Genomic DNA, 25,176 nt, shown 5'->3' on the forward strand with positions numbered 1-25,176 from the left:
TAAGAACTTTACATCAGAAACAAATATTTTGGTGGATTTTTATTTTTTATTTAATTGATTTTTTATTGATTATAGAACGGCAGCAACTGACAGCTGGATCTAATATCCTTAGACAGCACACTTGATGACATGATAATCAGTTCAGCTTTTTATAAGATAGCACCTCCAAAGAAAGACTATAAAATGCGATTATAGAATCGATTTTATATCCCTAATAATGTTTCCCCATAATCACAGTTCTCGCTAGGGTTATATACTGCAAGAGACCACTAGATGTCACTCACAGTTCACTCTCTGATAGAACATCTACTAGAGTAGCAGGAACCATGAGTAAGTTACCTTCTTTTAGCTTCTTCATATTGCAGGCTTAATCTGACCTTTTCTGCCAGGTTTGACCTACTCCTCACTCCAATCTAAAATAAAAAAAATAAAAAAATTAAGCAGCTAATTTCTTGCAGAAAATACTACATAAAGCATACCTTCAGCATCACATGAAGCATACCAGGGAAGTCAGATTTTAATCAAGCTATGCCAAGAATCATTAGTATGTAAACAACGGTTGTAGATTAGCACTTATGAATAGGATTAAGTGAATCTATTAATGGAATTAAAAAAAAAATTTTTAAAAGGGGCCCACGTATGTTTCTGTTACCCCACGTATGTTACGGACTTATTTGTAATAAATAAGCATCAAAATGAACGAAAGATCAACCATCTTTATACAAAGATAGAACCCCCGAATACACATATACATACATACATACATACATACATACATACATACATACATAGTGAATTAAGTATAAAGTCAGTTATAAACATTAAGTAGTGATGTCATTTTTGTCACATGACTCACTAAAACTTGTGTATTATAATAAAGTACCCCTTATTGTAAAATATAAGGATATTATAAGTCACCGAGGAGTTCCATGACCATATAAAAGCACAAGGTCTAAGGCCAAGTGCTTTTATACAGGTAATGGAACTCTGAGGTTTCTAATATCGTCATATTTTTCAACAAGGGGTACCATATTCATTATAATAAAGAAGTTTTAGTGAGCCATGTGACAGAAATTACATCACTAAGCTCTGTTTATAACTGATGACATCACTAAGAGCTGTTTATAAGGATATAATTTACAGGATATTCATGGCTTTTGTGTATTTATATTGGGTTGGGCCAACATTTGTACTGGGTATTTAGACGGTTGTTTGTACACTACGAGGCATCTTGATAAAGGTCTGAATATGTAATGCAAGCCCTGTGGATATATCTATATCTATATCTCTATATATATATAAAAACAGTTGCAAAGATCAAGCTGCACTTGCAGGTCTTATGAAGAAGAAATCAGATTTATTTGGCACAACTAAATCTAAACTAAATTGCCAAATAAATCTGATTTCTTCTTCATAAGACCTGCGAGTGCGGCTTCATCTTTGCAACTGTATATATCTATACTGAGGACAGCACCCAGGCATTCGTGACTACTATATCGTGAGTGCCTATATGTGCCTTCATTATATATATATATATATATATATATATATATATATATATATATATATATATATATATATATATATATATATATATATATATATATATATATATATATATAAAATCCGCCCAAAAATGTTCAGTCTTCAAGCACCAGGGATTTTTTATGCATTATGGGTCTCCTTGCAATAAAGAACAATCATTAATGCATCTGCTGGATGGTCACAGTCCAGGAGTGCAAAGGTTAACACATCCAGATGGAGAGTGGGGCTCTGGCTCTACTCCTGCACCCAAATGCCATTAAAGCCACTTAAGTATATTAACCCACAAAAAGATGTGCACAAGTGAAGACAGAATACACTTCTGTGTGCTACTTTAATAGCCACAATGTAATTTTTGCACTGAATAATCTATTTTAATAGCTGCTCCTCTTATTGCATTTTTCGCTGATAGAGGTGGTGGTTAATTAGTTTTTAGGCAATTAAATATTATGTGCAGACAGTGCAGAAATAAATATGGATCCAGCAGTTATGATGAAAAGAACTCCTGGTGCCCTCATTGTTTAGTTTACGCCTGGGTATAATATAATAACATTACATAGTAACTTTGTGAAGTGAAAGCCGATTTGGCTTTAATGTTTTTGTGCTTTTTCTTTTTCTAATTATCTTACTTGTTTGCTCTTTTTTATCCCAAACATAGCAATAGGTTCTCTACTGGCAGTGAAGCATGGCTGATAGTGAACCCTAGCTTGATACAGCCTTGCCTATAGAAACCATTGTTCTATTTTGTCAAAAATATTAGTTCTTTCCTCTTACCATTGCTAACAGGTGCCGAAAACACATTCAGGTAATGAGTTTGAGACCATGAGAAGGAGTCAGATCACTTCTGTTTATCAGAGAGATGATATTCAAGATCATAATAGGGACAGCTGGGTATGGGGGCCCTGGCAGTGGGAATAAAGGTAATCTACTGTTTGCTATACCTGCTTGTCTGGTTAGAAGCCAGTTTTTGGTCAAGTTTAGTCTGCTGTGTTAAAGGAAAATGTATTATGTCTTTCTTGCCTGGCTTATCTATAATTCATTTCCATATAAATAATTAGTCAAGTACAAACACCTTGCATATTATGTGCACCGTTAGGCACTATATTGCTTGCCTTGGCACCACCAGAAAGAGCACTATCTTTTTTGTGAGTGTTGTTGGATTGTTATCTATGGAGAATTCCATACATTGGAAAGCATCTGGCAGTTCCTACTGATCCATATAAACAGAAATCGTCAGAGACTGAATATTCTGGGCACGCATCTCATGCCTTCATACTTCATTACCAGTATAAGAGGCAGAAATGGGGCATCATTCCCACAGTCAACATTGCATCCAACAGCAGGTAATAATGAATCCAAGCAATTTAGATTGTAATCTTGTATTGCCATACTGTAGTCAGATCTTACAGGAAAACACCTCTGGGGTGCCAGCAACATGGGTGCTTTACAGTCTGACTAGTACCCTCTTATGTTTATGATCTAGGGGCTGTGCCATCTTAGGAACTAAACCCTTTATTGCATAAGTCGAAGAGGAGAAGTGAGACATTCTCAAAATCATCTGCATGTAATTAATACACGTTTGGCACAAAGTGTGAAAAAAATGTATCAGGTGATTTATGGTAAGAAAAAAATTCACTCCACGATAAGATTAGCTGCTTGCCTGACCTGCCTGTGACTTGCATTCTCACCACATATTTTGAGACTTGGAGAAAAGAAATAACCAAAGAAAGTCAAGGGGTTTCTAAAGAGAGAATGATATGAAAATAATAGGAATGTGGGAATAAGAGAGCCCTACAATGTATATGATCAGAAGCAAGAAAGAGTGTTATGCGGAAAAGCCAACTAACAAGCATTTTTAGAGAATACATATAGAAAGAACTGCAACATATAATGGTGTTCAGTGCAAGAGGGCACCTTACTTTGTTCACTAAATAGCAGCTAATGTGTTCCACGTGTTTCCAGCTTTAAAGCCAGAGTGAAGAGGAGGACACTTGATTTACGGAATAGAACTTTTTCCTCTAGGGAGATATCAGCGAACGTTACTCAGCGAATGATACTCAGCGAACGATACTCAGCTAAACTTACATCACCAGAAATATCCGTTTGAGATCCTGCATCCAGAGTTTGTCTTGACAGAGACAAATGGGAGTTTGTGAGATTGGACCTCAAGTCTGGTTCAGATCTGCCCCTGGCTTCCTCAAGATGGAAACGCTCCTTGAGTTTAACAAGGCTCTGTACAAAGACAAAACGAAAAACTAAATTATTCAGCATACATTGGTAGCTAATATTGTTGCAGTACTCTGTAGCAGGAACATAAACATAAGTGTTATTTGGGGGGGGGGGGTATAAAATGTATTACTTACCTGCATCAAGTCCTGTTTTTCCTTTTCCCCAGTGCTGATGGCTTTTCTTATGGATTTCAGTTCTGACAAGATGTCCTTTGCTTCTTTCAGCTCATAGCCACTCTGGCCACCTGACATTTTTTGGTCAATGCTACAAAAAAATCCAACATTTAGACACAAAAACCATCAATGAATGACTAGATTGGTTTAAGACAACGGTCAAATAAAGCTACACAAATAGCATTTATCAATACTTGATTCCATTCTGCCAAAGAGTCAATCTTCTCTGCCCCACATTTATCAAGCTCCTGGTGACCACTAATTACAAAACAAACCCAGGATTTGTTGTGCTGAATTAAGGTGCCTGAATTTAAAGTACTGATTGCATAACACGCCAAAGGGAGACTGGTTAAGAATAATTAACACCCCCTCCTTTATTTGACCCAACAAAACAGCAAATCAACAGGAACGCAAGAAATGTGAGATACTATTAGAGCAAATGACAACCTTTTTTTTGTAAAAATTTAAATTGGCAGCAATAGCAAAAGGTTAGCTTTCACTGGCGATCAGCCATAATAGGTATTCAGTTCTAAGACGCCCGTTATAATGAGAATCTCCAAGAAGCCATTTGTGATGTCCATCCAACAAACAGGCTGAGCAACCACCGTGCATTGAGCAATAATTTACTTTTTCAGTTGTTGACGTACCACATGTTGCACTGCTTTGAGCTGTAATGCAATATTATGACCTTCTACATCTGTATAGCCTTTCATTTAGCTTTTATCAATTAGTGAATCAGATGCTAATCCACCAAGGAATTTGAACATGGACATGATACTGCTCTCACCACACCTTGCCCCTAGCCAATTCCCATATTGGGGGAAATCTACCTATTTGAGTTGTGGAGCTTTTAAACATGCACTGCTGCTGCATTTTTAAAGAGGTGCAAAATGCAAATCAGAAAAAAATATACTCCCTTTAAAAAATATTATACTGCCCATATCCTACAAGCACTTTGAATGATATTAGCATTAATGCTCTTTTAAGACGTCCTGATATGTGTTCCATTCCTGAGCAAGGTTTGCAGCCCTGCTTATTTAGGAATCTCAAAGAGCACCAAGCACAGAGAGGCTTTTAACTGTGGCAGGAACGCCATGAATACTGGCCCTAGTCTCTCTCAGTCCTCCTGTTTGAAGTCCATGGTATGATGTCTGCTTCAGTGTGGCCGCCTGACTTTCTTTAACAACTGCCCATTGTTCCCATATGGTATGTTGTTGATAGTCTCTCAAACATGCTTTGGATTCCTATCAAAATTGATTGCAAGCAAGCCTATTTAAAACAATGCATCTTTGTTGCACTGCTAGAATAATAACAGAGTGCTTGGCTAACCTTTAATCCTGGCCCACTGGAATGAGGTGTTATTGCTTTAGGGGCAGAATAATAAGATGCTCCTCTACTACTGTGAATGAATGACATTCCAAGCAAACACAAACATTTATATTCTGTGCCACTTCAGAGAACCGCAGTGCGCACATACACAAATAATACTGTTCCCTTGAAAAACCCCATGCCTATTAAAAGGCGGGTGTTCAAACAAGAGCATGTTAAACTCTCTGCACTATAGCTGTTCAGAATAACAACACCCTGTGGCCCCTTTTGTAGCCATATTTCACTGGAGTAGAGATGCACCAAATCCATTATTTTGTTTGGGATGTGGCAAAATCCAGAATCCTTCAGGAAACATTTGAATACCAAACTGAATCCAAACCCAGCTTTTTTGCTGGCTATCTCTTAGATTTGTCATCATAACATAACATAACATCCCTTTACTTTGACAGGTGACGTGGGGTTGAAATTTGAATTATTTATGTTGGTTTATTGCCTGTGTGCCATAATAAGGACAGACATGCCAGCAGGACAAATTAAGAAAAGGAAGGGATGAAATTAAGTTAAAGGTTTTAACTTCCCTGTTAGTGTGATAAAGTCATATGATTTTTAGGATTTGGTTCGGCCAGGCACTTGGATTCGGCTGAATCTGAATCCTGCTGAAAAAGGCAGAATGTTGGATCCAGTGCATCCCTATATTGGAAGGTGAGCAACCAAATGTCACTTGTCTGCAAACAACCAATTTCATAAACATGTAGTACTGTACATATTGAATGTCCACAATGCAAGTCACTCTAAACCCCAACAGCAGAAAAATATGTGTAAAATGCAACTTCTGTATCAAGTAAACTTTAACAAACCCATGACTTTTTGCTCTCATAAAAGAATCTATATCGGCTTTCAAGCACAAACAGTGTCCACTGCAATACAACAGAATGCACTTATATAATGAAAAACATAAAACTGTGAACAGTTTTAAAAAGAGACCATTTTCCTAATGGTGCCAGAGATTGCTGCTTAGATTAGATGAAGCTCAATGACCTGTCTGAAAGCAAATCTGCACAAGCTTGAAAAAAAAAATCAAGGGCCCAGAGGATGTAGACTTAAACTCTTCTATAATGATCCGAAATCAAAGAGGCAAAATCTAGGCCACTGAATGTGTCCTGCTGGCATGTCTGACCTTATTCTGGCACACAGGCAATAAAATCACAAAAAAATCCCAAATACTTCACTTTTCAACCCCATGCCACCTGTAAAAGCAAAGGGATGTTATTTTAGGATAACAAATCTAAAAGATAGCCAGCAAAAATTCTAATGTGCCAGTAAGGTTAAACTTTAACACAAATGGCAATGTCCCCAAAGAAATGCAAAGGAGCCCTTTAACCTCTACACCACTTATGAGACCGAAAGAAGCTACCACAGCAGAAGAATATGATGCGAAGTCTAATTAATTACCACTTTTTCTCTAAAACCTAAAGGTATTACAAGTTATCTTATCAGAGAAAGTATCAAGCTCCTATTCATTATGTGGCAGTAGCTCTACCTCTAGTGATGTGCACGTGCCACTCTATATGCTCATCTGTTTAATTGAACAATTTAAGGAAATGTGAATGGAGGAAAAAATGGCGTAATGATGGCAAAAAAACATTGCCCAATGTGGCCAGTATTTCACACCTAGAAGAAATACATAGTTTGATAAATATAAGTATTTACAGCAATGCCTGTTTTTATTTATCACTGCAGTTTTTTTATTCTTTACACAGCATAATAAATAGGCTCCTGAATGAGAGAGTGTACCATCCTGCTCATTATGCGCATGTGTGTGTGACATAGGATACAATGCAAATTTCAGAGCACTTGATGGGGGCTTTCTTTAAAGGGCACCCAATGCCAAAAAATATTATCCAAAACAAAAGGTGTGGGCTAATAGAGGGTAACAGTAGTTTATTTTAAAAAATTGCCCCCCCCTCACCAGCGCTTGGCCACTCGCACCGGGAGGGAGCTCCCAGTGCGAGTAGCCATTTTGGGGCACACACATGCGCATAATGAGCGAATGCTGCAATTTACCCATTATGCGCATGCATGTGACGTCATAAATGTGTTATACACATGCGCTCTGACTAGGGTTGCCACCTTGTCTAGAAAAAAATACTGGCCTTCCTATATTTTTATGGTTTTTCCCTATAAATAACAATGGCATCAAGCAACATTTTACTACCGGCCAGGTGGCAACCCTAGCTCTGACCGACAAGGCTGCTCCAAGTGTGAGTGTCCTAACGCTGGTGGGGGAGAATTAAAAAAAACAAAGCAAAAAAAAAAAAACTACTGTTATCCCCAACCGGAGTGCAGGCTCTTTTAGGCCGCACCTTTGGTTGAGGATAATATTTTTTGGCAACAGGTGCCCTTTAAAAGCAGAAGCAACAAGGCATAGGTTCTCCTATGAAGCTCAGTTCTCCTATGAAGCTCAGTTCTCCTATGAAGCTCAGTTCTCCTCCACATCAACCATATTGCTACTAACCTCTTCCCAGAGCAATTGCAGAACAAACATTTCTGTTTATGCCTGTATAAATTCTAAAGAAACTGTGACTTCTCATGACATTCATATTTTAAAAGCAAATAATTAAAAACAACAACAAAAAAATAAAGGCATGTCTTGTACGTTCCCTTAAAATGACTGTGAATGTCATAATGTCAGCAGATATGTGGGAGATTAGTCTTTGAGAGTAGAACTAATCTGTGTTTTATTATCAGATCATATTGTGTTTTAACCTTCTTTCAGCTCACAACTTCACAATTTGTTACGGCATTAGAAAAAAAGTGTCATGTCACAAGCAGGGGATTATCATTTCAAGGCTTAGAAACATGGCAGAATCTCATGACTTTTGAAGAAAAACATACTTTATTTTTCTTACATGTCCTTAAGTAATAAGGTAATGGTTAATAAAAGGGGGTGCTGTGCCAAGATGTTCAACGAGGTGCTGACAGAACAAAGACCTGCTTTAAACTTACCGCTGTAACGTTTCAAACCCTTGCTCCTTGTAAAGTAGTTCTTGTTTCATTTGCGACAGTTCCCTCTTCAGCTTTTTAACCTGGTGCCAAAACAAACACAGGTTGTATGAGCTTTGGGTAGAGAAAGTTTAATATTTATAATACACTGTAGCAGCAATGGAGTCAGGCAGGACCTACGCATGTCTGGTTCCTTAGAAACAAATAATTCTAATAGAGAGGCCTTACAGATCCAGACATTAAAGCCAGCCAAATAACTGAGGGGATGAAAACATTTCCCAGATCTGATGCTTGGCAATTAGGTGGAACAGATCCCTCGTGGAAAGAGGAGTCTTTACGTTTTGTGATTGACACAGGGGATCACATAAAAAATCATATGTTATTATCGGTCAATTATTGGGGAAGCACAGTAGTTATTGGAAGTCCACTTCATGTGTGCTGATGACCCAATACCGTGCCTTGATTACAAACAGAGGACCAATCACCAGACTACAAATACAGGTGAAGAAAATGATTTCAGTGGACCAACATAGTAGATAGTTAGTGTTGCAATATATACATTAGCAAAGCAACTAGGGCTTCTACTGGACATGCATTTGGCCAAGTCTTGGGTCATGATTTTTACATTAACTTCCCCTTGAATCTGCAGTCATTGTGGGGGTAGTGGAAATTGCCTTTTTCCCCTCACAGAGCACAGATAAATTATGCTTAGACATATTAAAGGTTTAGGGGTCTCATTCATATCAAACAAGAGGGAGTTAATGCTAAAGGTATATTAACTGTTCAACCTATGGCAAAAACTTGCTCCCTCCTGCTGTTACTCAACTGACAGTATTTAATATATGAGAAGCCTTACCCTCACTTTTGTTGTAGATATCTCTGCCTTAAGTATATCGGGGTCATATTTTGTACTTGATGAAGAGCCTGAGAATACTAAGAAAAGTTATATGATTAATTTAGGATAAAAAGATAAAAGTCCATTGCACCATCCACTGACGTCACCACCTTGCCCCTAAACATCATCCCTCCCGAACCCTGATGACACTGTCTGGACCAGAAGACGAGGAGAGGTGGCAAATACGCATACATAGGTATGGGACCGGTTATTCAGAATGTTCAGGACCTAGGATTTTCCAGATAAAGGGTCTTTTTAAAATTTGGATCTCTATACCTTAAGTCTACTTAAAAAAAAAATCATTTAAATATTAATTAAACCCAATAGGATTGTTTTGGCTTCATAAGGATTAATTATATCGTAGTTCAGATCAAGTACAAAATACTCTTTTGTTATTGCAAAGAAAAAATTTATAATTTTTTAAACTTTGAATTATTTCATTATAATGGAGTCTATAAGATAAAAACATTCTGGAACTCTGAGCCTTCTGGATAAAGGGTTTCCGGGTAAGGGATTCTATACTTAAACTAACTTGATGTTAAGATCACTATAACCTTGGATATTGTGCTTACACAACTGGTCTTTGCGGCGACCAATCTCCCAAAACACCTTCCCTCACTCTGCGCCGGCTAAAATGAAAAAATGCCGGCGCTAATCACAGTGTGGCCTTACCCTTAATATTTATAAAATTGATCATAATAATATATTTAATACATTTTAAAAAGTTTTAGAACATATTATGCAGGAAGTAAATAACATGTTTTACTTAAAGGGAAAGTCATCCTCAAAATAAAAAATTGCCTAATAAAAGAAAATATTATTCTAAGCAACTTTGCAATATACATTCATTACAAATTTTCTCTGGTTTTTAACTTATTTGTATATGTATTGCTATTGAAAGCAGTGTTTGTCTGTTCCTTTCTATTTTCTGTCCTGATGTCTAAGACTGTTGATAAAATGTAAGACAAGGCAGCTGATTAACAGACCTGTCTTTGCTGGGGAACCAAGACTTTTGCAACATTGTTTAAAAAGTAACAACCAGGAGTTAAGCAAATGCTGCTTTCAATAGCAATTGTTTTTACACATAACTTTAAAAGCACTGACTTTTTTAATCAATATATATATTGGGAAGTTGCTTAGAATTAAGTTTTCTTTTATCGTGTAAATTTTTATTTTGGAGTTGATTTGCCCTTTAAAAAATGAATTATAGCAAAATGACGAAACTTGCTGGGAAACCTCTACTTTCCCTTTATCGTGAAGAATTTGAAGCAGTGACTTGCTTAAAACAATTTTCATCTGTTATGTTAAAAAAAAAATATGAATCTTTCAAGGTCCGTCTAGACACTGTGAATCAGAATGTGGCATGTCCTAAACAAACTGAGAAAAACCATGCAGAAAATTTTCTCTTGAGATTACTCAAAGGATGCAAGAATGCGCAGCTCAACCCTGCTCTTACCACAGGCATTAGATGTTAGTGGACTACAACTCCCAGCATGCTTTACCATTGGTTATATGTTGAAGAATTCATAGACTAGCAACATCTCGGGACAAAGGTTAATAAAAAATGACCTTCGATTTTTAGTTTCATGTGCCTATTTAATTGAGAACTCTGCTGGATATTTATAAGCAATATTTTATTCAGCAGATAACAAGAATATATACAAAACCAAGCAGCTTAGTGTTGTTATCTTTTATTTAAAAAAGAAAATTAGGTTAAGGGCCTAAAAAAAAAAAAGGATTGATTGAACCATTACTTACAGCTTGTGCGTGAACTGGATTTCTCTTTATAGGCATCATTGAGGCGCACATATTCATCCAGGGCAAGTGCCAGCCTTTGCTCTTTGATGTGGTAGAGTTCCTTCTGTGTGCTTAGGGTATCCTGAGCCACCATGAGGTAATCCTTAAGCATACGTTCTTGTTCTTTCCTCCATAATTTCCGTGGGTCTTCTATCTGTGTGGTTTCTATAATAGGCACACATAGTATTAATTCTACACAAAACACTGAACTGTAATAGGATTGGCTATATAAGGTTGTTGTCAGTGTGAATGGGCACCCTGGTGGCAGCCATTTTTTGTCTGTATGTAACACTGGCACAGGTTCAGGGCTTCAGAGACAGAGAGAACCATAAAATGTATTTGGTTGCTAGCATTATGGATTTATTTTTCCAGTATGTACTCAAAGTTCTTTCCTACATGCTCATGAGAATATAATATTTGACATATTTCTAGACTGAAGCATTCACATTCCCACTCATGGAATTTAGCGAGTTAAAGCAAACAGGCCCCACTATTCACCTACAGAAATATGGAAAATGCTATTGTGCGTTGGTTTCCAAGAAACATATACATGTATGGGACCTGTTATCTAGAATGCTCAGGACCCAGGGTTTTTTTCCGGATAAGGGGTCTTTCTGTAATTTGGACCGCAGTACCTTTAGTCTACTAAAAAATATTTCAAACATTAAATAAACCCAACAGGATTGTTTTGCCTCCAATAAGGATTAATTATATTGTGGCTAAGATTCGAGTTTTATTATTACTGGGAAAAGGGAAATTATCTTTTAAAATTTCAATTTGATTAAAATGGAGTCTATGGGAGAGTCTATGGGGGAAATCCTTTCCCAGGATTTCAAGGATCCCGTACCTGTACTTACCGGCGAGTTAAAAAGAGGACTATATTTACCTGTTGTCAGGACTGTATGGGTCAAAACTGGCTGCCCAGTTTTCCAAATTAGGAAAACCGGGCAGGATTACCTGGGATTGACGTGGCGATCGGCCAATCGCCAAGTCATAGCCCTGACTGTGACATCACAGTCCTGCCTCTATGACATTGTGGCCCCGCCTTCTACATCACAGCCCTGCCTCCCCCGGAGTACGTCGGGGGAAAAGGTGGCAACCCTACTTTAGCCACATTATTTATTATTCCAAGTTTTTTTTTTTTTAATAATTTTATTCTGGAAAGATGGTATTTTAATAGCAGACAGCATCATGACACAGCTACACCAATAAGTGACTCTTATGCTTTTCACAGCATAACATTAATCTGTGTGGCTAAGGTTCCTAAACCTTGGTTTTTGCTGACATGGATTCAGAGTGGCTTTAATATTGCCTTGCCTATGAATGAAGGTATGATGGCAATTCTTTCCCGAAGACAAAAAGCACAGGCCATTCAGTTCTATATCAAATCCACAGATGGCTGAAAGCCAGTGGCCTAACTAGAAGTTACTGGGCCCCCACAGAAAAATCGGTTTAGATCACAAAACACCTGTTCCACAAACATATAATCAACATCAGTTGGGGCCCCGCTCCTGGGCCTCTCGGCAGTCGCAGTGTCAGCTTAGTCTACTGATTATGTCCATGTGCATAAGGCAAGATGGGAGCACATAGGTTATCATTGCTTACTTGCATAACTGGGGTCCCGAGATCAATTCTGGACACTCAGTTCCAGGATTTCTTAACTTCAGGACCATAAACACAGGGGGTTCCATAAAAAACAAGACCCTAAGCTGTTTATGGGGAGTATTAGAACAACTCATTCACTTAAAACCACGTGTGGTAAGGAGCTTGGATTGTTAGGTTTGTTGGGACAGGGACTTGTAAAAATAATGAAAAATCATTGTAAATCATAGCAAAATATATTTTTACCACATAAAGAATAATAACCTAGGTTAACGCTTACAAATTGTCCAATGAATCTATACAATGTCCATTTAATGGAATGTAAAGACGTCCACATGGAGTAGACAGACAAAAAAAAAAACTTTTTATGAAACAGGGTTTTTGCTTTTTCCTATAGTTGTTTAGGGAAAAAAAATTGCTGCAAGTCAGCCTCATATAATTGCATATTTTCTGTTGGCGAACACGAAAAGGAGCCGTCTTGCCTGATAATGATTGTTGTTTTTCAGGTGCACTAGTGATACCCTTTGTTGTCTCTTGTTTAACAGCACAACAGCAGCAGAGATTTTTTTGTGCCTAGCAACCTCAAGCCTATTCGGGAGGTTTCTCACAAGCCCATCCCTAACCTCTAGTCTGTAAATATTCAAAAAATGTAACTGTGCAATGAGGACCAACCGGCTTTCCACATTGCTAGTTAGTATATAATAACTGCAAGAATGTGCAAACCCCCTAATTTTTACCTGAAAGGGATAAAATGCTTACATTGTTAACCATTTTCATTAACCCTATTTTGTTTGTTATAGGGGGTAGATTTACAAGAGCTTATGAAGGGAACCTAATATATAAAGCAAAGCTTTCTGTTCTCAATAAAAGCACTCTTTTTAGACTTCCTCTGCAGCCATTTTTTCTCTTTAGCCCCTCCTTTACTATCCTGTGGCATGCTGGACAACGTATTCATATTCCACTGCAGCTAATTTGCATTGTCTAAAAGGGGTGGTTCACCTTCCAAACACTTTTTTTCAGTTCAGATGTTTTCAGATTGTTCGCCATAAACAAAGACTTTTCTCAATTGCTTTCCATCTTTTATTTTTTACCGTTTTCCCAAAATTTTAAGTTCAAAGTTCTGTGTTCCTGTCTCTAGTGTCAGTCTGGCAGCTGTTACAATTTGCTACATTTAGTTTCTCAGCAGTATCTGTGGAATATTATCAACTATTGTATCATTTCTAACAGCTGCCTTTAATGAAACTCAGGGATCCTGCTCAGAAGGGACAAAGATAACAAATGTATCAATTAAATGTATTAATTTAAAACAGTTAAAGAGACAGCGACCCCCGTCTCCTCCCAGAACTGCTTTAGAAGGTGAGAAATTAAACTTTATACTTCAATAATAGAAAAAATGTCACATATAGAAAATAGAGCAGAATAATAGCAGTCTGACATCACAAACCTGATCAATCACTGTTTTTGGTAAAAATAATATTTCCACATGGCAAATAATTTACTAGTAGGTGTAGTAGAGTAATAGAAAACCAACAGTCATGACATGCAATGCTGCCGATTCTGGTAAATTAATCATTCATTGAGGCTTGTTCCAAATAATAGCAGTGTTCAAAATAATAGCTTGTTCCAAATAATAGCAGTGTGGAGTTCAATTAGTGAGGTCATTCATTCTGTGAAAAAACAGGTGTCAATTACGGCCCTTATTTAAGGAAGGAAGGCAGCAAATTTTGTGCATGCTGATTATAGTGCGTTTCTCTCAAAAATGGTTTTTCTGAGGCAAAACCAAGAAATGCAGAAGAATTGTGGAATGTAACAGGTGCCAGAAGTTGGTGGACTGCATGCAACACAGATGTGCAGCAGTTCTCAGAAACACTGATTATACAACTAAATATTAGTTCAGTGATTCAAAGAAAAGCAAAATCTTGAATTTGTATAGAAGAATGCAGACACTGCTATTTTTTTTTTTGGAACAGCCTAATATTCAATTTTCTTCACTTTCTGTAAAGGAAAAACACAAATTTGATACATTTTTCTTCATGTTATGATTTGCAATAGAACGTGCAGTGTTCCCAATGCATTTGCATGTATGGAAAGAAAAGCTGTTTATAAGGATTTTGAGCTATATTCACTTTTTTTTTTTTTAAACACACAAGTATTTCTTCTGTAGCAACATTATATATATAATGGGTTTCTGCTGCACATGAACCCCTTATTTCAACCTTACCAGTGATTGTGTGTATACAGCTCACTGGCCAGTCTCTCTCCAAATGTATTTCTGCTTCTATCAGTCATCTTGAAGGTTTTCTCCTTAAGCCAAAGGCCAATGGCAATCCAGAAGCAGGAGAGCCAAAATACTAGATTTTTAAATTCCTACTCAAGCCAGTACCAAGGTTTTTAAGCTTGGTTTTTATTACTGTTCCCTCTCATACGGTCTATATTCCTATGGTCAAATGCTCATATACACAGACTTACAGCAGGAAGCTGCCAAAAAAAACTGTGTCATGCATAAATAGAATGTGAACACATTTTTGCATTTATTATATTGTGCCCCATAAGAGTTCATATTATAGCTTTCAATTCCAAAATGTCTAGAACGGACGGAGCAAGAGGCCTAACATACTGAGAACACTATTTTAGACCATCATTATTAGGTTACAGTTTCCTGTCTTTCCTACTTTTCTAGGTTATTTTGCTACACAAGTTTCAACACTTTTCTCCTGTGTGCCATTTAAGAAGTGAAGCAGTAACAGTGATATTATAGTAGGATGTGGTCTTTAATATGACAGGCTGTGGTTTTAGTGAGCTCAGCAAAAATGATGTACAGAGGGAAAGGTTCCAGAACCTTTAGGGTCAGGGCACACGTTCAGATTTGGGGAGATTAGTCGACCCCGGCAACAAATCTCCTATTCTTCGGGGTGACTAATCTCTTGCGCTCCGTGCATCATCCCACCGGTGATTTACATTCTAGCCGGCGGGAGGCAGTTCAGGGAGATAAGTCACCCTGAAGAAGATGAGATTTGTCACCATGCGACTAATCTCCCCGAATCTGAGAGTGTGTCCTGACCTTTACAGCAACCCTTTTTCCATATCTAGTGGATAAACTCTCAATATTCTTAGAAATCCCTTCCATAATAGTGAAATAATGCATGTTTCTAAAATACAACTCCAACCACCATCCTGGAAGGTCAGCTGGTAAAGGAATGATAGGAGTCGTATAATATTCATACACAAAAACTTTATGATCTGCTGAACCCATACTTACATAGTACAGTCTCTCAGCAGTACTGGCATAAACTACAGTAGGTGATCTAGGGCCACATTTACTAAACGGCGAATTGTGGCTGTTTAGCAATAATTCGCCAAAAAGACAATTCGCCATAACATCCCCTATTTACTAAATGGAGAAGAGGACAATTCGCTAGTGAAAAACCTCAGTGCTAGAGATCTCTCTTTCGCTCAGGCGAATAAATTGTTAATCTGTAAATTTGTCAAAGTGTTTAACCCTCCCCCACTACCTGCACGGCTCACTCCAGCTTTAGATCAGGCAGCACTTTGCGGCACAATGATTCAGCAAGTGGTTACCCAAGATATTTCTTCATGGAAAATGGGTATTTGACATTTATTTTCCAACAAGTTTTAAATATAAACTCTCAGAAATAATTGGATGAAATGGAAAATGTGTCTTAGTATCAGTGTTTTTTTTCCACCAAGATATGGGATCTGTTTTTAAAAAGATCTCCTTTTTGCTCTGTAATAATTGAACAGTAGCTTATATTTGGTCCAAACTATGATATAATTGTTCCTTATTGGAAGCAAAACCAGCCTATTGGGTTTATTTAATGTTTACATGATTTTCTAGTAGACTTAAGGTATGAAGATCCAAATTATGGAAAGATCCATTATCCAGAAAACCCCAGGTCCCGAGCATTCTGAATAACTCTGGATATCTTTCAGTCTCCTGCTCTAATTTATATGTATTGATTGAGAAGTTGTATGCAAATCTAATTGCCTCATAAAAAAATTTTAAATCTGCACTACCGACTTTCAGTGGGTATCCATCGAATTATTACATTGTACCAACACATAAGCAGTGATGTAAATACGGACAGTAATCCACAAGGATCCATATTAAAAAAGAATATGCAGTTCTGGTTAACGAATCAATAGTCCTAATGCCACATTTTGCAAAGGTTTCTGTCCACTAGCTGAAACAGCAGCTCCGTGTTCTTATTTTCAGAATGTGAGCTAATTTGATCGATGCTATAACCAGATTCTCATTTAATTAGCTACTGCCTCAATCTAGAAATCACTGACATTCCGGTCATATGTAGTGATGAGCAAAATGTTTCAGCAAGTTTCGCCTTGAAAATGACGCCCATAGACTCTAATGGGTTAAGAAAAAGTGTTGTGAGTTAAAAATGTGTTGCACGATTTGTCACGCGTCAAAAAAATTGTCGCCCATAGAAACGGGTCAGATTCGCATATCGCGAGTCATATGGAGAGAGCGATGAGGCATTAACTCAGCATGGTGCGTAGGTTTAGCTTCATCCAGCATCTTCATGCTGCTAGCACAATAGGATGATTAAGTGTCTCTGTGAATTAAAATTGTTAATATCCGGTGATGACTGTAATTGTTAATATCCGGTGATGAGTAATTCCCGTCAACAATCACTACAAGGCAAAAACATGAAAACTTTATGTTTTGTTGAGAATTGCTCAGGTATGGAAAACAACATATTTATTAAAATATTCCTATTTCTTAATAAGCTGCCCAGGGCATGCCATAAAACACTGTCTCTATTTGCAAAGGACCGGTACAACATATCCATATCAGTTTTACTTGGTTGTGTTACATTGAAAGAGCTTTTCCTTCAATAGTCTGAAATTCCCAAATTTACATATTGGACCAGAGCTTTCACTGACAAATTGGCAGTATCTGGGACCTTTGGTTGAACTCCAGTCTCTCAGCAGTACTGGCATAAGCTACAGTAGGTGATCTAGGGCCACATTTACTATATGGCGAATTGTGGATGTTTAGCAATAATTCGCCATGACATCGCCTATTTACTAAATGGCGAAGAGGACAATTCGCTAGTGAAAAACCTCAGTGCTAGAGATCTCTCTTTCGATCAGGCGAATAAATTGTTAATCCGTAAATTTGTCAAAGTGTAAACTTTACAATACGTTACTCTTTTCACCAAAGTCTACTTCACTTGGATCTACCTGGCGAATTGTTAAGATGAAGCTACATGCTCAGCATTACTATGTCAGTGACATCATATCCTGTATTCACAAAAAAAGTAATAAAAAAAACAAAACACTGGCGTTTTTTTGATATTTTAATGTGGGATCATGTTTAAAAGTTGTAACTGTTAAATATACGTTATTTACACTTTTTTAAACCATTTGAAGGTAATGCCACATTTGTTTTAGGGTGGGCTTATGTCTAGGACAATAGAGTGTCTCTTTAGTCTTTATTTTGCTTCCTTGAGCATTTTTAATAATAAGTGGCCACTTAAAGCAATTTCCCCAAAATCACTAACATAATACATTCATATGACCTTTATGTAGCCGCCATATTCAAATTGAAAGTGTAAGCTTGCTAATGAAGTTTTGTTAGGAAGAAGTAATGCTAGAGAAAATTCTCTAAGAAATGTCTCACTGATGAATTGTTGCTAGTGAACATACGCCAGCGTTCATTTACCGATATGATTTTTTTGTACTTTGATGAACACGTTTGGTTGTAGTGAATAAACATCTGACGTAGCTGCGCGAAGTATGGCAAAGCTTTTTGAAGTGAACATTCGGACCTAAGTAAATGTGCCCCATAGTCTCTACAAGAGACATAATTGGACTGCCTTTCAGCTCCCCTCTTTTATTTGCACTTTATCTCATTCATATTGTGGATATCCATACTGATTGACAACAAAAGGCCTGAACAAAACATTGTAGAGCATTATCAAGTCACCAATTACTCTCTTTGGGGATCAAATATTTGAGGTATATGCTATATTTTGTATGTTATTCAAAGGGGTGGCTCACTTTGAGGTTAACTTTTAGTATGTTATAAAGTGCCCTATTCTTAGTTGATGTTCATTTTATATTTCTTTCCAGTTATCAAATATGAGTCACTAACCACATCAGCCAAAACAATTTTATGCTTATTGTTATTTTTAGTATTTATTTTTCTATTGAGGCCCTTCTTTATTCATAGTGAAATTAGATAGAAATTAGAAAATAAATTAAATAGAGAGCTGTTGAGCTAAAAAATTCAAAAACCCTAAACAATGAAAACCTACACAATGAATACCAATTGCAGTTTGTCTCAGAATAGCACTTTCTACATTATACTAAAAGCAAATTTAAAGGTGAACAACCGCCTTGACTGGTTTTCAAAGAAAACGTTCCTCTTGTTTCCAGTTATAGAAAGTTGGTATATGAGAATTATATGCATTAAACGTGGTTGGCGGCTGTGCCTAATTTCATGTTGAGTCACTGGTCCCAGAAATTGTAAACTAACCAAATTATCTATTAGAATTGTAATACTCAATAACCAGAAGGGAGAAAATGTCTAAGTCTTTCTGTAGGCAAACAGAAACAGCTTTACTGCCAAAAAAAAAAAAAAACAGGTTGATGTCTGAGGAGTTCTATGCTTTAGGGCAGAGACACATGGTCAGATTCGGGGAGATTAGTCGTCCCGCAACAAATCTCCTCTTCATCAGGGCAATTTATCTCCCCGAACTGCCTACCCGCAGGCTAGAATGAAAATTGCTGGCGGGATGGCACTCGGAGCGCTTCATTTTCCGGAGTTGCCTCACGAGGAAACTTCGGTCGACTTCGGAAAACAAAGTGCTCCAATTACCATCCCGCCGGCGATTTCTATTCTAGCCGGTGGGAAGATTATTCACCCCAAAGAAGAAGAGATTTGTCACCAGGCAACTAATCTCCCCGAATCTGACCGTGTGTCTCTGACCTTACACATGGGAAGAGAAATGGCAAAGGACCAACATAATCCATTATTAAAAGTAGTAGCAGAACCACAATAGTGGAGGACCCAGTGTCGGATTGGGATGCCAAGGGCCCACCTGAAAACCGTAGCTCATACTGTTCAAGCGTTGGAGAAGGCAGTGATGGGAATCAGAATGTTTTGCCACTGCCCACTTAATTATTTTGGTTAGCACTTGCCCTTCTCATTTCCGGGACCAAAGCAGCCATTATTAGCAATAATATATGCTGGGATTTTATCTGCATTAAAAAGCATTACAGGGCCAGGAATGATGCCTTGGAAGCTTCAGTAGGAGCAGTTTAGACTTGTGACTTCCAATCTGGGAATCCCATTCTCTAAACTAAACTCTTATTAACCTCCTTATTCTCATAATCTCTTTGCTTTACGTATTATCATCTATCCTGCCCCCTTTGTGCCCATACAAAAATAAGGAAAGAGATTAAAATAGGCCAAATGTTTAAGAGTGGAGGAATTTTCTGACACCGAGGGGACCTATCTGGTGCACAGTATCAACAGGTGTTTGTGAAACAGACCATCTTCCTAAATGAAATCAGGGGCCAATATTGCTGTTGGCTCCTGAAAATTAAGTAGCAAATTGACTGGTTACACCCCTGTAGGAGAAGCTTACACTTTAGAGAAATGTACTTACACTTTGGACAAATATTGGTATGGCTATAAATGAAGAGTAAAATGACTTACGATTAATATGGTTGATAAAGAAGACTCCAATCTGAGGATCATAGACAGACTCCCATCCCAATGGCAACTCATTGCCAACACAGTCAGCAAATGACAAAGGTTTAGTCAGCCTGCAGGATAACGAAAAATAAAAAAAAATATACATATCAAAAAAAGATCTAGATGAATACTGTATACAGTATGTACATATTGACTCTTCCACAAAATCATTAGGCAACACCTTATAAATCTAGTACCATCAAGCATTTCATGGATAGGAGGCAACTCTATAGGAAGGAACTCTCTTATACACTGCAGTAAAATAGTTAAATCTATGAATAAAAGGGGAATTGTGGGTGCCAGCATACATATGCTTTTTGCTTGAATTTTAGTTTGACACCACTTACTCCTTTCTTACAAGTTGCAGAAAAGAATAACAAACACATACATTATTTACAGAATGGTAACGTACATAAAATCAAGCAGATGTAATTCGCTCAATAAATCTCAGTGAGGGATTGCTAGTGCCATGTCTGGAAAACAAGCCGATCCATTCTGCAGCGCACTGTGCAGGAGAATGTGAGGAATACAGAGAACCTTAGTGATGGAACTGCTGTCACCGCTGTCTCACTCCTTGCAAATAATGAGTTCACAAGGAATTCTAAACGTTCAAAACATATTGAAGAGTTGAAAAAGCTGACAAGTCCACAACTGTGCAAATTATTTACTACCAGGCTCTCAAGTCTCTCAATCTCCAGCCTGTGGTGCATGAGCAATGGAAAACCCCTAAAACACCTTTTCAGCTATGCTTGGGCAACCCTGTTCTCTAATGGGATGGTGAACATTGTGGTTCAACAGGTGAAAGGGAGCATGATCTGCAGGCTGGACATCCCAAGTCTAGATGACAGGCCACTAGCTGCTGGAAGGCACTTGCTTTTAACAAGCTGGAAAGCCACTGGTTCTAGAAATAGGGCTGTTTGGCTGTAGATACAGGGTTGTATGGCCAACCAGTGTCCACCTCAGATATGATTCAACCACAATTCCAAACATCTAGAAAGCTGCCAGCTGCCCATCAGTGATACAGAATGATCATAGCATAAGGCAATGTCAACCCTTAAAGGAGAACTAAACCATAAAAATAAATATGGGTAAAAATCCCATATGTTATATATATATATAATGACCTTATTGCACCAGCCTAAAGTTTCAGCTTGTCAATAGCAGCAATGATCCAGGACTTCAAACTTGTCACAGGAGGTCACCATCTTGAAAAGTGTCTGTGACACTCACATGCTCAGTTGGCTCTGAGCAGCTAATCTTAGGAATTGTCGCAAATCAAGCAGAAAATTAGGTTGGACTGTAATATAAACTGCTGATTATTAAATTCGGATGTTGGTTACACTGGTTTGCATGTAGTACTTGTATTAATTACTAATAAGCCTTATATTGTGACATTTATATTCTATGTGTATTGTATATTGTGAGTGGGTCCCTAAACTCAGTAAGTGACAGCAGCACAGAGCATGTGCCTGAATCAGCAGAAAAGAAGATGGGGAGCTACTTGGGCATCTTTGGAGACACAGATCTTTACTGCTAAAGGGCTGTGGTTGCCTTGGGCTGGTACAGACGCCCAAAACATAATATACAACATTAGCCTACTTCTTTAGTTAAGTTTTAGTTCTCCTTTCAGGGTTCAAGCTTACTTAGTTTTAACCTTTCCTTCTCCTCTAAAAAAATGGGGCCTGTATGTTGTCACATTTTTGCTTGCTTTCACATTCAAGTATAAAAGATGAAAACTGCTGACAATGAGCATTTACCAACCTGCAGAACACCTTCATTGTGTGGAGCACAACATGTTTTGGGATACCTCCCTTTATCACTTGATTTTGTATGTTAATGCTTTTTTTAAAATGCACTTATCAATGGCAGCTTGTCACACTCGGCAAAAATATCCCTTAGTATTTCTGTTGTTGAGTGCCACCCAGAGGGTTTAAGCGAATAGCTTGCCAACTGGCCATGGTATAAAGGCAAACCTTCCACTGTTCAGCTAGCCATTCAGCTTCAGCCTCATTAGAATTATACTGGGCAGTCAAGTAAAGCCATTGTAAATAAAGTTATATGACGATTAGTGCCCATCCTCTCTTGTTTTCTGTATCCCCTTGTTTGTTTTCAAATCTTTGAAAAAATAAAAATAAAGAATATACTGAAAAAGAATTATTCTGGGCAGTGTTCAACAGACTCAACAGAAATTTATTGGTGGAGAGCGTGAAAGACAGCTGGGTGTGGCACAGAGCTGGCAATCATTTTGTCATATCTATTCTCTGCATTTGGTGGCTCCTAAAGGAGTAGGTGAAGGGAATAGATTGGAGTCAGCAAAAGAGAAAGGGGTACGAGATGAAAATTACCCCTGAACCAAGCTTCTTGCAGTGACCTATTCATTGGGTAATGCTATACATAGGTACGGCCTGCAAAACATAGGGCAGGAGCCAAAAGTGTAATCAATATTCCCCTGCATAAAGGGAACTAGGGAGCACAGGTCAGTCAGTGCCACATTCCAGTAAATAGTTCTGGCTGGGTCCACACCAGCATGTTAGTCCAGCTCCATTTGTAGTGCAAAGACCCAAACAGCTTGTTACATGGAGAAGTTAAGAAATCACATAATTACCTGTGATAAATCACTCTCCATGCCTGACATTCTGCAATGCACATAACACACCTATAAATAAATATTACTTTACTGTAAGTTCAAATAAAGGACCTTCCTAGAAAGTCCCAATTTCATAAGGAGTTGGTCAAATTCCTAATCGGTGCAAGTAAACATTACATTATCACTACAGTGCTACATTTAAACAAACACCAAACAAAGCTTAGAAAGACACTTGGAGGCATAATTTAACAAGCAGCTTGTAAACAGAAAGCAATAACAGGCTTCTCAATTGAGTCAGCAGTAGTTGAAATGGTATATTAGCAGTCTAAAGTTGTCTTATATAGCATTGCCCTAAGGGTCTGGCCACACGGGCAGATTTGGTGAGATTAGTCGCCAGACGACAAATCTCCTCTTCTTTGCGGAGACTAATCTACTCTCCTGGGGGCAGGCACTCGGTGTGCTTTGTTTTCCGAAGTCGCCCGAAGTTTCCTCGTTAGGGAATTATGAGCGACTTCAGAAAACTAAACACTCCGAGTGCCTGCCCCCAGGCGATTTTCATTTGAGCCGGCAGAAGGAAGGGGAATGTAGATCGGGTAGATTAGTCGCTGCAAAGAAGTGGAGATTTGTCGCCTGGCGACTAATCTCCCCGAATCTGCCCGTGTGGCCAGTCCCTAAAGCTACTGACATATAGGAGAGTCATAAAACTAGTAACGAGCGGTGAGGCACTCTCTGCATAGTGAAGAAGAGGTAGACTTGTTAGACATTATTCAATGCAAAACACGGGTAGTGAAAGTTAAACGGAGCTCACCCTTTCCTGTAGCGTGTTGGCCGCAGCTCTCGCGATACTCTGGCAACTCCAAGCCGGCATCTGTAAGGCAATTCCTGTGTATCGCTGTTCAGCGCTGGCCCATCCACATCAAGATTCGCTACACTTATTCTTTGAAAAAACGGCTTTATTCAAATTCCATAAGTGATAACAGGCAGTGGGTAAGTGGTACGAACTAACGCGTTTCGTGCCCTTTCTATTGGCACTTCATCAGAGTCTGATGAAGTGCCAATAGAAAGGGCACGAAACGCGTTAGTTCGTACCACTTACCCACTGCCTGTTATCACTTATGGAATTTGAATAAAGCCGTTTTTTCAAAGAATAAGTGTAGCGAATCTTGATGTGGATGGGCCAGCGCTGAACAGCGATACACAGGAATTGCCTTGTTAGACATTATACAGTCTATCTGATACCAGTGTCTCACTCATGCTGAGAATCATGTATATGAAGCCAGTTAGCTACATGCCCCAGTTGGGAGAGTTAAATTCTGCACCCTCCCCTCCATCACACAGAAATGAGAAACAAGAATTTATGAGAAATAGTTTCTATGGGGTAGGCATTCTGGTGATTCTCAATTATGTGTGTGTGGAAGCAGGTTAAATAGTTTCTCTGGTTTCTTTAAAGGGATGCAGAGTGATATTCTCAGAATTTGCAACTGGCTTTAATTTTTTTTTTTTTTTACTTGTGGCTTTTGAGTTATTTAGCTTTTTATTCAGCATCTCTCCAGTTTGCAATTTCAGCAACCTGGTCGCTAGGGTCCAAAGTAGGAGAGGAGTAATAGAAAGTAGCAATAACTATACATTTGTAGCCTTAGAGGGCATTTGATTTTTAGAAAGGAAAGAGTCAGAAGAAAAAGGCAAATAAAAAAATAAATAAAATAAAATTATGAGACCAATTGAACATTTAAACCACTCCTTTAACTGAAAGGTTTACTAATAGTCTCTCCAGAATAATAAATAAATGTCAATATAAAATCCCAACATAGAGAAAGGTTAGAGAACAGCAATGCCTGACCACACTAGACACTGATTTAGATCCCTTCAGCCCTAAGATTAACTTGACCACATCATAGAAAGGCTGCATTCATCCCAATTTATTAATATATATTCATATTCCCAAAACAAAATGTTGCATTACAAAAGCAGAAGGAAGCCACAGCAATAAATTTACATGTCATCACTCATGACAGATGGTCCAGCTATGTGTAAATTAGCAGCTCTTCATATCCGTAGAGAAAGATTCTCTCTTCTGCCTACAGTTTTATTAGGCAAAATCTGATTAAAAAAGATAAAGAAACACGTTTGTAGCTAGAATAGCAGCGCAAGTGCATTGTTTTTAGAAAAGCAACTTGTGAAGCTACTATTAAGGTGGCCATTTACAGGTCCATCGGATGGAGAACATTCACTTTCTCAGACCAACATGGGGCACTGGCAGATAAACTTCCAAACCTAC

At 38.0% G+C, this 25,176-nt stretch overlaps 1 protein-coding gene across 3 annotated transcripts in view; it reads right to left on the reverse strand.

Annotated features, from left to right (window-relative positions):
• Positions 1–25,176, reverse strand: part of wwc2.S (WW and C2 domain containing 2 S homeolog) — a 99,709-nt gene that overhangs the window by 37,043 nt on the left and 37,490 nt on the right. For 2 of the 3 annotated variants that reach the window (XM_018243193.2, XM_018243194.2), the window contains exons 2-8: positions 20,273–20,382; positions 10,930–11,133; positions 9,133–9,209; positions 8,280–8,359; positions 3,906–4,035; positions 3,628–3,774; positions 340–413 (exon numbers count right to left, since the gene is read on the reverse strand). In XM_018243193.2, the coding sequence (XP_018098682.1) occupies positions 340–413; positions 3,628–3,774; positions 3,906–4,035; positions 8,280–8,359; positions 9,133–9,209; positions 10,930–11,133; positions 20,273–20,382 (822 nt within the window). Of the gene's footprint in view, positions 1–339; positions 414–3,627; positions 3,775–3,905; positions 4,036–8,279; positions 8,360–9,132; positions 9,210–10,929; positions 11,134–20,272; positions 20,383–22,916; positions 22,976–25,176 lie in introns of those variants that run through there. The other variant, XM_041579510.1, reaches the window with a different exon arrangement.

This window comes from Xenopus laevis, chromosome 1S (genome assembly GCF_017654675.1).
Source record: "Xenopus laevis strain J_2021 chromosome 1S, Xenopus_laevis_v10.1, whole genome shotgun sequence".
In the NCBI taxonomy this organism is placed as follows: Eukaryota; Metazoa; Chordata; class Amphibia; order Anura; family Pipidae; genus Xenopus; species Xenopus laevis.